General features: G+C 54.6%; 1 protein-coding gene across 4 annotated transcripts in view; it reads right to left on the reverse strand.

Annotated features, from left to right (window-relative positions):
- The window catches only part of ABCG1 (ATP binding cassette subfamily G member 1), a 57244-nt gene extending 44107 nt beyond the window's left edge, over window positions 1–13137 (reverse strand). For 2 of the 4 annotated variants that reach the window (XM_039245449.1, XM_039245448.1), the window contains exons 1-2: window positions 13031–13137; window positions 6143–6386 (exon numbers count right to left, since the gene is read on the reverse strand). In XM_039245449.1, the coding sequence (XP_039101380.1) occupies window positions 6143–6386; window positions 13031–13072 (286 nt within the window). In that variant the 5' untranslated portion in view covers window positions 13073–13137. The remainder of the gene's footprint in view (window positions 1–6142; window positions 6387–13030) is intronic. The other 2 variants (XM_039245451.1, XM_039245450.1) reach the window with 1 other exon arrangement.
- Window positions 13138–13402: the final 265 nt, after the last annotated feature.

Genomic DNA, 13402 nt, shown 5'->3' on the forward strand with positions numbered 1-13402 from the left:
TTTTCTCGTATTATGAGCAAGACACTCCGTATTAGATACATTGCACGTGTAGGTAAACTTTCTTACAATGGTTTTGGAAGCCGGGCAGCGCGGGGGTTGGCAGAGAATGCACGGCCTGTCTACAAACCCCTGCACAGAACAGGTCACATGTAATCTGACCACGTGGTTACCTTTGTTCCTTAAACCAGCACATCTGTTGATTCCAGAACTGAACTCAGAAACAGCAGGTGTATGGTTACTAAACATTCTTTTTCCTCTGCCCATTTATAAACAACAGAAATGGTTTCGTGTTCAGCAAAATCTCACCTTGGGTTCTACCTTGGCTGCGGCAGATTAGGTTCTGGCTCCTAACAGAGGGCGTTATTCAAGAAGGTGATGTTCTCAAGAGACGAGCATATTTGGGGTTTAAAGGAGGGTGGCAGGTGAGAACAAGCGTGGCCAGAGTGTCCACAGGAAGTGAAGCGGTGACACCAATGCTCCGCTGAGCAAAGCACAGCCCCACAAGGTCTCATTGAAGAGACCAGATGGTTCAAAGACAAGGCAAAGTCTCTGGGAAGGTGACAGGGTGTCCAGACATGGAGGCGAAGGAAGAAAGGAAGCCTCAAGGCCAGTGTTGGCTGGGCCACCCAAGCCATGTCTGCAGAGGCCGTTGAGCCGGATGGGGCACACGTCTCCATCACCACACCTCCGATTCCGGGCCCCGGCTTCCATTCAGGGTGCTCAAGGTCAGAGAATGTGCCGTCTGGAGACGGGGAGCATCCTGACCCTTGGGTGTTAAAAGTTCTCCTTGCTGGGGCACCTAGGTGGTTCAGTTGGTTAAGCATCCAGCTTTGGCTCAGGTCATGATCTCATGATTCATAGGTTCGAGCCCCGCGTTGGGCTCTGTGCTGACAGCTAGTTCAGAGCCTGGAGCCTGCGTCGGATTCTGTGTCTCCCTCTCTCTCTGACCCTCCTCTGCTCACGTTGTCTCTCTCTCTCTCTCTCAGACATAAATAAAACATAAAATAAATTAATAAATATAATAAAAGGTCTCCTTGTAAAGCCTTCCGGTTATGAACATGGTCACTATACATTTATCTGTCATGGTTCTGTGTGAGAGCCAACCCATGCTCAATGCGTTTTACAAACCCTCTTTCAAAGCCTCTAAGACGGAAGATCAAAACTATTCCAGAAGACCTCACCACCACAGGGCCTGAGTGGGTGGCCAGCCTGCCTGCCCCAGGGAGCCACCCAGTACTGAGGACCTAAGAAGTGGCCCCGGAGGGGAAGGGCAGCGCTCTCCAGCGTCTGGACTCACCACGGCAACCACCACAAAGGGCCATCCGGCCGTGGGCTTGCTCTGTAAACACTCCAGCCTCAAGCGCTAGCCCTGTGAGCGAGGTTCAGGTTCACCACACTGCACGAGACTAGCCACAGCCTTAGACAAAGACAAAGGCAGAGTATTCAAAACAATTTTCTTTTGTGCCCAGTGGAAAATCCACCTTAGTGCGATGGTTCCCAGGAAGCTCGGAAGCTGTTCATTCATGCTGGGGACTATCAACCCCCTTGAACTTGAGCAGCCCACCCCTCCAAAGACACACAGCCCTCTTCTTCCGGCCTTCCATCCCTACCCCTGCCCCTGTGGGCTGCATCAAGCCGGCCAGCGCTTGGATGGAATCCAGTCTTCCCTTAATGGGATTCCTGAACGGGATTTATTAGTGGCGCATTCTGCTCATGGTTGCCAGCTCGTCATGGCAGGCTCCAAGAGATAGCTTTGGGAAATAAGAGAAAGCAAACTTTGATTGGAGAAATGCATTTTTAAAGCTCAGAAGCAAACGAGAACCAGTACTCTGATGTGGACCTGCCCAGAATGTTTAATTCCATCCATCCCAGTATTGGGCAAAGAGGTAGGGCTCAGGAGGAGGCATTCTGTGCCCTTCCATCAGAGAGTCATCATACTGAGACAATCGCCAGGCTCACTAAAGCCCCAAATATGACTACTTTCATCCTCAACCTGAGCTTCATCACCAGGTAAGCATGGGGCTGTGTTTTATTTCTAAGAATCATGTCACTTGTTTGGGCGAAAGCATGCCGCACACATCAGTCTCGCCTCCCTGGTGATGGGACAGAATGTCTGGAGCCTCTCCAAAGGCCTAAGGAGGTCTTTTATGGGTCCTTATGAATGACAAAGGGGACAGACGTCCCAAAAGGCCAATTAAAAGGGAAACAGATCAGTGTCAGTGGTCAAGGCGACTTGTGACGGTGTCATAAAATGGGGTGAGACATGTCCGTGCCATGGTAGCCCCATGGTGTGCCGCCCCAGGGCCAGGAGCTTGCCAGGTTCCTTATGGGGTCTTGGCCTCAAATTGTACAGACCCGCTTAGAGGGCCATTTTCTGTGCTCCTGTGACCTGGGCCCTGTCTCTGAGTCTCAGGGGTCCCACGAGGAGAAAGGGCAGAATTGGCCCCAGAGCCAAGTGGCCTCACAAACTACGTTAATTCTACAAACGGACACGACACAGGTCCCCTTGAAGAGCAGCATTCTCTGGTACCCCAAGTATCCATTCATTACCATCGGTCACATCCTAATAGGGGCTCCAAAGCCAGGAGGTGCTATTTCAGTGTAAAATGTCCTCGTCCCCACCTGTGTGTGGATTCTGTTCTTAATCAGGGGTCCTGAATATTCCCAACGCAGCATCTTCTTTACAGGAGCCAAAGCTGCTTTCAACGTAAGCCACACTGAGGGGGAATGAGAACCACCGGACCGGATTGTTCTGACGGGTCCCCGACACAATGGGTTTTGTGACGGAGGCCAGCATCCACACTGTTCCAGATCATTTGTCCCCTCGACTTGTGCTCCGGGACTGGATTCCTTGGGGAAGAGTAATTACTGTATCAGAAGCCGGTGCGATTATCCCTGGCGTGAACCGTGTTCTCCTGAGAGCACTTCCTTTCACAATTACGTTCTCTACTAGGAATCTATTACATGATCTAGTTTTTCCTCTGAAGGCATCATTAATCATATGGTGAAAATGTTACTACAAATGAAAATGCGAGATGTTTTCTTAAACGCCATATTCGGTGCTTGGCAGTCGTCACACTCAAGGATTTTAAAGAACCAGTGCCTGACATCTTTTTATAAATGATGCCACCGATTCACCTGCCACCTTCCTTCTAAGGATTATGAAGAAGGAAGATCATTCTTGGAAACGATCACGTAGGCGTTTACGATCTCATTCTCATCGCAACGCCAGGCTTTGCTACTGCTTCTGTGTCGAGTTGTGTCCCAGCCCCTGGTTCTGGGAGAAACCGTGTGAGGAAGAGGCTCTCCTGGAATTTACAGAGCAGTCCAGTGTCTCTGGTGGAAGGAAATCTGGAGCGGGAGTCTGACCGAAGGTCCAGCCGTGGCTCTGACCTTGTGCCATCCCCAGACCCTCCGGGAACTCCCGTGGGAGATGCCGGGGCATCTAGGCCCCGTGCGATCGCTGCAAGGAGCGCACCATGTAAAGCCGAATTTAAAAACATTGAAAAGCAGTCAGCAAAACTATGGCAAGAGAAGTAAGAGAAAGAGCCTCTGCCCTGAAGAGCGACCACACAGAGTGTCACCCAAGGGTGATGCCGAAAATAGAATGGCCACCGTGAGAAAAGGGGTGTGCGGGGTGGCTGGCTTTGACTTCTCAGCTTAGCCTCATCATTGCTGAGGGCTGAGGCAACCGCCAGCAATCAGAGGAACAAAATCGGGAAAGGCAGGGTCCCACGTTGAGGGCGAAGGGGACGGACCCCAAGAAGGAGCAGGCATCCAGATTTAATGCCTACTTTTACTCTCCGTCCTGGGCGGGTGCTCTTAGCCGGGGAGCTATGGTCCCCAAGTTCCGAGCCCACCGGATGTGTGTTCGAGAGCCGGCTGTTAAGTGAGCGCATCACATCAGCAGCTAACTTCCGTCATTCTGGAAGCTCTCGGTTTCCCTGCTAATGGGACAGTCAAGCCGCCAAGCAGCCTCCAGGAGGAACACTGCTCCCCTGTGGCTACGGGGACCCTGGCACCCCGAGGCTCTGCAGCCAGGCAAGCTAGAAGCCACCCCTGCTGACCAGCTCAGCAAAACAAGTGCCCTGACCACTCAGCGTCCTTTCTATTCAATGAGAAGTATTTCCCCACCGCTAAGTTTATGGGCAACGGAAAGCCATCTAAGTTCTGAATTGCAGGATACCAAGAACACAGGAAACTCTGGGGCACCGAGCAGGGGAAGGGGAGGGGAGCGAAGGGGAAGCAGGTGCCCCTGTGGGGAGCAGGGAAGGAAGCCAGACAGCAAGACCAGGCGCCGCTGGTTTAGAAACCAGCAACTGGGACACACCAGACCGATCATCTTCCCCTCTGGCCCCAACCATCTCTGACTCACCGTCAGGTCCTGTGGGCTCACTTCCTGCTCCTCCCTCCAGAGCCCACACAGGTTACTGTAGGGCAAGTGTCTATCTGGAGGCTGAGAATGGGCCGCGGGGCCCCTCCCTCCCTCGTTAAGAGGCCGTCACCGCGGGCTAAGTGTCTGGTGACCGGTTCTAACACGGAGAGAATACAGGGTTAATAAGCCCCTTACCCAAGGAGGAGATGGAACGCTTGCTGTTTGGATTTCAAATCGAGGTTCTGCCAGTTTTCAAATGTCCGCACGTCTGCACCGCAAGCCCACCTTCTCCTTACGGGCACCCGTCCACGCACCTGGACGTTCGGCCACACGTAACAGAGGTACAGAAACCCATCTCTGCCTCTCACGGGTTTGCCGCAACGTGTCCCTATGGACAAATCGAGCCAACACACCAAGGCCCTGCTGGTGGCTCGGCGATTTTCCCCTAAAGTCTTTTGTTCATGGTGAGAAGGAAAAGGTAACCCTGTACTGACACTTCAGTCGCCTCACACGAATGGACCCACCCCCAAGCCTGCCACAGAACTTTCTCTGGCTGGCAAGGTTGGATAATGTAAGTGTCAGATAGCAATGTGCATTCCACCATCGATAAGGCCCAGGGTCTGCTCCTAGTTGTACAGACAGACAGAAGTCATCCAACCACCGACGTGGCTCGCGGGTCCCAGCGGCCAGTCAGCCACGGTTCCAACACCGTGGTCACAAGGAAGCCCAGAGTGCCCACGCCGATAATCTCAGTGGCTCAGCCTCAAGGAAGAACAACAAAACAGAGGTGACAACAGGGAAAGACAGGAAAATGAAACCTAAAAAAGTCTTGGTGGGTCTTCCTCAAAAAGAGAGAAGGGTTCACTGTGAATTTGAGCTGAGAATCCTAACATACCATGTGCCAGTGGCACCTGAGTCACCATCATTGTGCCGCACGCCTTTGTGACTCAGGAGAAACCAAAGGCTGGTGTTCCTTGGTGACGTGTGACGTGCCCTCTCCCAACCGGCCCCCCACCTGCCTGAAAGAGGGGTGCAGGATGGGTGCACGGAGCACAGGGACAGGCGGAGTAAGTTCCGCGGGAAGAAATAGGTCAGGCTGGAAAAGGAAACGCCAGCCTATGGAGGCTTTAACTCTACACACGTCGAAAACCTAGAGCTAGCGCAGGGACGCCCAGTTTGCTAAGAAAACGAGAAATATCGTGGGTCATCAATTCTCGTTAACATGCAACAAGCCGCGGCAAATACCTGAGCCCCCCATCCTTTCTCTCTCTTCTATTTTTATTTCTGTGGCTCACTGGATAAGAGTAGATTGATAGCCCACCAGCACCACTCATAACGTAGATGACTAGTTTCCTGAGAGGCCGCTGTAGGTCACGGCTACTCTGTAGCCCTTCAACCTTGGGACGGAGCCCCTGCCTTCCTTTTTGCTCTGAAACATGACGACATAGACCCCTCTCGGAGGGCAAACAGGAACAGCAGCCGGTGACGGGGACCAGCACACACAGACGTGGGTTGGACCTTGTGAAAATCTGTAATCATATCAGACTGTAAGAGCCACCACAAACCTGGTGGCTCTAATCCGAGCTGTTTGGAGTAGAGGTGAGAGGAGAGGTGAGAACAAGTTGGGCATGAAGAAGTTGGCCGTGGCAGTGACCCAGTGGGACGACTCCCCACCTCCTGGCTTCCAGACCCAGATGGTCCCAGACGCCCGTGACCTCCTCCACAGGCTCCTCCCCGCCCCACGAAGCACCCGGCAGCCCTCCCTACCTTTCTTCCTCCACCAGGGTCCTTCAGGGACGGAGTAGGAGAGGTCCTTGAATTCAATGTTCACGGCCGCCCTGCGGGGCAGGGACGAAAAGCGCTGAGCCTCCGTGAGGCTACTGTCCACCTTTTTCAGATGCCCATTCAGCAGGTCCGTCTCGGTGGCCTCCATGCTGCCCGAGACCACCTCATCCACCGAGACACATACGGACTTGGGCTCCGTCATCGCTGCAGAGTAACTGCTGGCATTCTAGAAAAACGGGGAGAGAGCACCAAGAGAGGTCATGAGCTCCGCGGAAGAGCGCAGGGCACTGGCCGTAGGCTCAGGGCTTGAGTATTCACGGCAACGCTTCCGAAACTACGTCAAGGTGCTTTCCTGGAAGGATCTGTCATCTCCAGCCATGACTACCTCTTCCATCAAAAAAAGATTGCTAAGAGAGAATATTAAACTAATCTCCCAAAGTCTTACTTTGGAATCATAAAATCTCCCAAAACTGTACTAACACATCGCTTGTCTCAAAGAATCAAACACCAGCCAGCATAAAAAAAAAAAAAAAAAGATCTATTTACATTAAGTATACTCGTTAAAAACCCCGATAAAGATGCTTGGGGTTCCTAAGAAATGTATGATTGAAGGTGTTTTGTTTAAAATGAGCTCTTTTAGTGCCTTCCTGTGTAGGCCCGTAAACATTTCTCAAGAGCAGTGGCTTCACATCAGGTGTCGGGCTCGGTGGGAGTCAGCCGTTGTGTCTTCCTTATATGTTTTCCAAATCACTTCCAACCCTCCCTCTCACTGCATCTTCCTAGTGGCACTGGAAAGTTGGAACGGTTGGGTTCTCTCTCTCTCTCTCTTATACAGATGAGAAAACGGAGACACGGCCACTCTAAGGAGCCTGGCCCGAGCCCTGGAACCAGGAGAGAGGCAGGATGGCTCCGAGGATCGAATCGTCAAAGGAATGGGGTTCCTTGCACTACAGTGTCAGAGGGCCTGATCTTTTGTAGCTATCTTGCCTTTTAAAGCTTCCATTGGGAGTCAACTGAACTGGTACAGAGATGCCAAGATCCAAAAATATTTATGCAAGGAAAGGAATTTCCTCATCTAATGGCTTGGCAACCCCAAACAGATCAATGTGTTTCAGGTACCCCCAAAACGCAGAAGAACCCTGGGGTGGACAGATATTATGCTCTGCTCTTCCTGGCTGTCTCTCTCTTGAATCAAAGCAGAACGCTCCACGGGGCCGCGAGTGCGGGCCTTGGGCAACTCTCCTCCATGCCAGTGAAGACGGTCAGCCTGATGGGGAGAGCCCGCCCAGAACTATCCTGTTCTGTTTCCATTAGCTTTGTTAGGTATTCCTTTAGAGGTGATAGCTTCTCGATCATTATTCTTTCTAACCAAAACCCCAAAACAAAACCAGAGAGTGGATCACGCATACATACGCCTACAAGCCCTAGCAATTCGAGCGGCCAAACCGGCTCTCCCCCCGCCAGAGAGCACGCTTCAGGGGACGTGAGTGTATCATGCAAGAGCTGGCATCATTTCCATCAGGGTATTTAAAGGCTCGGAAGTCTTGGAGGCCTTGAAGGTTTCAAGTATTTGAAGCACACGTAGGGCAAGGGGAGGGATATGTGGGCACACGATTTCTGGTTCCTGTGATGTGTGCAAATGTTGTTTTGCTGTTTAAATGAAACACACACACACACACACACACACACACACACACACACACACGCCTTCCTGGGCATCTCCTACCTCTGAAAAGCTTAACTCACTGAAATCAAAACTTAGCTCACTGACTCTAACATTCTGTGGATAAAAATTAAAGTGCAAAGTAAAACTGAGAAAATTAAGCTCGGTTTGCTGCTGGCACCCAGCATGTGAAATGCTTCAAATGCAAACATCAGTCAGTTCCCTCCTCGTTCCCGACGCGGAGTCCAGGAGGCTTGACGACGGACTCCTGAGAGCCTTGGCGTGAGGCTCCCGAGAGGAAGCTGCCGGACGCCGCCTCCGGCCCGGGTATGCCCTGTGCCTTCCGTGCCCGGGCCTCCTGAAGGAGTCATGGGAGCGTGCCCTGGCTCACCACGCCGTTGGCTTTGGCTGAGAAAGCATGTGCCATGCCACCCCAGCGCCTACAGCGGTGCCGTCCCTCGGGCACCCCGTCCTGCCCCTTGGGGGACACACGCTGCAGCTGCAGCTTTATAGCCAGCTCCGACTCTGCAAATTCTGATTTCCGGGGGCAGGGGGTAGTGGAGGGAGCCGAGGGGAAGGCCGTGAGCTCCAGGGCTGGTCCCCACAGCCCGCTGTCCCCCTACCTGCCACCTCAGTGGAAAGGCTAAATGTCTGGTACCGAACCCACACGCTGGGGGTCCCCGTCACTGTGTGTTCGGCCATCCCGGCATTCCGCCTGCCGCGGCCCGTCCCTACCGCACTCCTCTCCCGGGCACCCACCACACGGGTCACCCCTGAGGACGTTCCAGGGATAGGTGCCATCTTCATTTTCTGATAAAGCCACAGGAATACAGGGGTGAACAGCCGTTACTCCACTCACCCCGGCTGCAGCAGATACCGAACCCATGTTATGATGAGGGTCTGACTTCCCTCCAGACTCCAAGGCTGTCTGTTCTCTCTCTGGCTCGCTCGCTCATTCAGGAATGAAAGCACCGAGCACAGCCGTGGGGGTCAGCAGTCAGCCAGGCAGACACCGCCTGTGGCCTCAGCAGGCTCCCTTCAAGGCTGGGCCCCAGGCGAGAACGCAGGCAATCACAATGCCGGGAGACAAGAGCTATAATGGGCCGTATGCAGAGACCCTGAGGGCCCCCCAAAGCAGCAGCAGCCCCCGGGGTGGGGTGGGGTGGGGGGCACTAAGCACAGAGCTTTTCTGAGGAAATCGAATCTAAACTGAGATCTTCCAGGTGAGGTTGGGGGAGGGTGCTTGTTCACGAAACTCCCCACGGTGGGGGGTGGGGGGGAGGGTGGGGGGAGGGCAGCAGGCGCAGAGGCCCAGTGGCAGGAGGGAGGGGGGCAGGGATCTGAGGGAGGGGGGAGGGAGGGTAAAATGAAACTAGAGACACACAAGATCTGCACTGAAGGGCTTGCGAACCCTGTTAAGGGTTTTGTATTTTGTCTACAAGTCCTTGTGATGGTGGGGAGGGGCACCCCGGGATCTAAAATGGGGGTAACGGACCTGAACTGTAATTAAAAACCGTCTCCTGCCTCTACGTGCAAATGGGAGGGTGACAGTGGCCTTGACCAGCGAGTGGCAGTGGGGATGGAGACAGGTGGACGGGCCGGACAAAGCTGGGCAACTAAACTGACCTGGGAGAGAGGAGAGCCGGAGGCAGAAGCCAGAGTCAAGGACTTGTTATTTAAAGTAGTAAAGAATAATGCCTCCTGCATACCAGGTAAGTGATTACAAGCAACAGTGACTATTGATTCAGCAATTACATGGGCCCAGGAAACCGCAGACTGAATAGAGGATGTCCCTTCTCTCTCCGCCCCGAAGGGGGTCTTCCATCTCCCACTCTGTGTGGAGTTGGGATCTGAGGCACAGACACCGCCTTCTGCCCTAGACCCCACGGTTCCAGAGTGGGGCAGCATCCAGCGTCCAGCTCTGTGTGGCTTCCTCTCTGTGCCCTGTTCCCCTGGCCAGCGTCCTTAAGGGCGCTCGAACATTGCTTACTGTCTTGAAGTAAGTACCAGGTGATCCTGGGTCATCCAGCCCCTGCCCATTGCAGGAAAATCCACAAGGAACTGAGGAAACCATACCATCCCGCTCCCACCCCAAACGCACCATTACCCACCTTTCTTGCTCGGGTGTCCAATGACCTTGCCCAACTAACAAAATCAGGAAATCTTGTATGATGAGAGGCAGTGGCTGTCATTCTGAAATAGACCAGCTCTCTGGAAACAGCCTCAGATGAGAGCGGCCGGCAATGTAGGTTACAGCTAGCTTGTCCTTAGCCTCCGGAGCTCATTAAAAATGAAACAAATACATCCTCCGTCCACATTTGTTCCCTTTCATTGTATGTTTCTCTATCTTATCCAAGCATTGCCTCTGACCTCCCCATCTACACACGGTGTGTGCTGCATAATAAATGATAAATAATAATACATCCATTCATGGGCTTTGAATGCCGAGGAGACCCTGTTTGGATGGTTACTGCCTGCCATTCACGAGAATATTTTCTTGGGTGCTGATACCAGTTAGCATGTAAGCACAGAGAGATGCGTGTTTAGCTGGGGAGGGTCTCTAGTCAGCAACCGCCCCCTCCCTGCCCCTAGTCCACTGTGAGGCTGGTTCGCTCTGCTTACCCAGGAACACACAGTGAGAGATAGAAACCTCTTCCCACAGCTCATGGGGAAGGGGGAAAAGGGGAGGAGGCTCAGGCACCAGGGCACTGGCACGCGCTTCTCTCCCGGTTCTCTCTTCCATGCCTTGCTGCTGGGCTTGGCCCTTCAACTGGAGGGCAGGTCCTTCCGGTTACCCTGGCCACATCAGAGGACAATGCTAGCCAAGAAACCTCAAGGCCGTTGCCCTGGGGAGAAGAATCCAAATGTCACACCCTTAAACGAGCAAAAGGCAGGTGCCACTTGTCTGGTCACTTAGGCTGCTGACCTCACCATCTCCAAAAGCCACTGCATACATGTCCAAATACCACCATCCCACTGGGGCCTCATGTCTGCCCCTCCCAGCCCTGCTCAGGGTCAGGTGCTCTAAGCCAGCTTCTCCAGGTTCACAGCTGGCACCCTCAGGCCTAGGTGGGACCCCAGAGCAGGGCGTAGAATTTTTTTAATTAAAAAAATTTTTTAAAAATTACAAGATTTTGGGGTGCCTGGGTGGCTTAGTCGGTTAAGAGTCCGACTTTCGCTTAGGTCATGATCTCGCGGTTCGTGGGTTCGAGCCCCGCGTCGGGCTCTGTGCTGACTGCCAGCTCAGAGCCTGGAGCCTGTTTCAAAGTCTGTGTCTCCCTCTCTCTCTGACCCTCCCCTGCTCACGCTGTCTCTCTCTCTCTCTCTCCTAGAAATAAATAAAACATTTTAAAAAAAAATTACAAGATTTTGGGGGGAGAAACATGATCTTCAAACAAAACAATGTTTCCTGAAAAAAATGTCCCAGCCATTAGTGTCTCCTCCATCTGGGAACACTGGAGTTCTGGGTCTGTATCAAACTCTAACAGAGCATTAAAAAATCCTGACCTAAAAACATCAATACCTGAAAACGTTCTGATTCATTATTTTCCCACATGTATAAACCCCTTTTGCAGCTCTGAAAGGACTTCAGGAATTACCAGGCATCTTAAAGATCTGAAACATTCTTTACCTACGCCTAGCAATGATGATTTCCTTAATTTTCCATTATCCACATAGTTTAGGAAGCCCAAAGAGATGCGCAAATGTAAAAGGAAGAACTGCCGGGTGTTATCCAAACATTCAATCAGATAAAAGCAAATGTGAGGGGGGACTGCCTTTCTTGTGTGTTCCCACCCCTCCTTACAGGTGAGGAGCCTAGTAATGAAGGCAGGGCATTGCCCAGAGAGGCGACCTGGCCACTGAGTCCCCCTGCCACCGGCCCCCGTTCTTCCGACGTCCTGAACATGTCTGCGGCCCCATTCTATCGGTTTACACAAAACCATTATATAATGAGCTGGCAACGTTCGGTATGTGCTCTACAGTAACCTGTTTGGAGCATAGGATGCAGTTGTGAGAGCGGAGCATGCGCAGACAGCAAGCTACGCTTTTTTTTTTTCTCGGGCTCAAGGCAAGAGGTAACTGTCGGTCAAATCCTGCTGAGCCCTGCTGACTTCAAACACAGGATGCTAAAAATGAAATAAGGCGAGGGGTGGGGGTGTGTGCTATGCACCGTGGGCTTACAGCCTATGGGGAGTAATTAGCAGGATAGTAAATTTACAGACCGTAGAGACAGGGATGGGTAGGGAGGGCGAGGTGGGCCGGACAACGGAATACTTTCTATTTGTACGTTAGGTGACCTGAAATCCAGTCTGCAAGAACCTACCTAACTGTAACGTCGGTGTGCTAGGCATAAAAATGAAAGGCCCCAGGATGCACCGGTCGATGGTTACTTTGTTGTTTTCCCTAATGAGAGTTTAAGGAGCTGTTACAAAGGAGCAGGAGACTTCTGACCACCAGTGGGAATAGCACTTGATGTCACTGTGTCTAGCACCGAATCTGCCGGCACCCGGCGGGCCCCCTACGGAGCCGGCGCCCTCTGGCAACGGGAGATCCGCGTCTGTGTGCCCCCCCCCCCCCGCCCCGGCTCTCTCCAGGGTCCGCAAAGGTGGCCTGCAGGTATCCAGGCTCGCCCCCGCCCCCAGGCTGCCTCCCCGGAATCGGCCGCCCCCTCTCCCCCCGGGCAGGCCGGGAGCGGCCGTCCCTGAAGAGCGCCGGGGGTGGGGGGGGGGGCGCAGACCCGGGCTCCCCGGGAACAGCCTCCGCTTTTGTTCCCCCAGACCCTGCCCGGCACTCCGGGGGGCGGCGCGAGGAGTGCGGGCTCCCAGCGCCCGGGCGGCGGCGCCGGCAGGGGTGGGGGGTCACCCCCACCCCGCTTCCTTCGGGCCCAGGCTGCCACCCTGCCCGGGGCGCGGGAACCCGGGCCCCCCACGCCCCTACACGGAGGGGACGGAGATGGGCCATCTATGCACTTGCGGCGCTGCTGGCCGCCGCTCGCACACTCCTGGCCCCTCCGCCTGCCCCGCGTCCCCTGCGGGCGCGAGGAGCTCCCCGAGGCGTCGGGGGGCCGGGGCTGGAGGCAATCGGAACCGGGCTTCTCCCCGGGGACCCAGGGGCGGGTGTCGGGGGGAGGGTGCGGGTCTTTGTGCGTTTCTCGCTCTCCTGGAATATAGAAGCAAGCCCCGGAGGCGAAGGATGCGCTCACTCACCATGGCGGTGCCGACCGAGAAGGCGGCCATCAGACAGGCCATGCCCCGGGGGCGGCGGGCGCGGGCGGCGGCGGCGGCGGGCACGGGCGGCGGGCACGAGGCTGCGCTCGCTCCAGGCTGGGCCGCTGCGGCCCGCGCCGGCTCCGGCTTCTGCGGCCGCAGGGGCGCCGGCCCCGCCCCACGCCCCGCCCACGCCCCGCCCACGCCCCGCGATTGGCCGGCGCGCGGGGCGGGGCGGGGCCGGCAGGTGCGCGTGCTCTTGTTTTGCTGGCCGGCGGGCTGGGGTCCCCGTTCTCCCTGGCGCCCCGCGCCCCGGCCTGGCGGGCATCGCGGTCCCTCCCCAGCCCCGGAGCCCCCGAGTCCGGAGACTCG

The sequence above is a fragment of the Hyaena hyaena genome, unplaced genomic scaffold, assembly GCF_003009895.1.
Source record: "Hyaena hyaena isolate Hyena2069 unplaced genomic scaffold, ASM300989v1 scaffold_254, whole genome shotgun sequence".
Taxonomy (NCBI): Eukaryota; Metazoa; Chordata; class Mammalia; order Carnivora; family Hyaenidae; genus Hyaena; species Hyaena hyaena.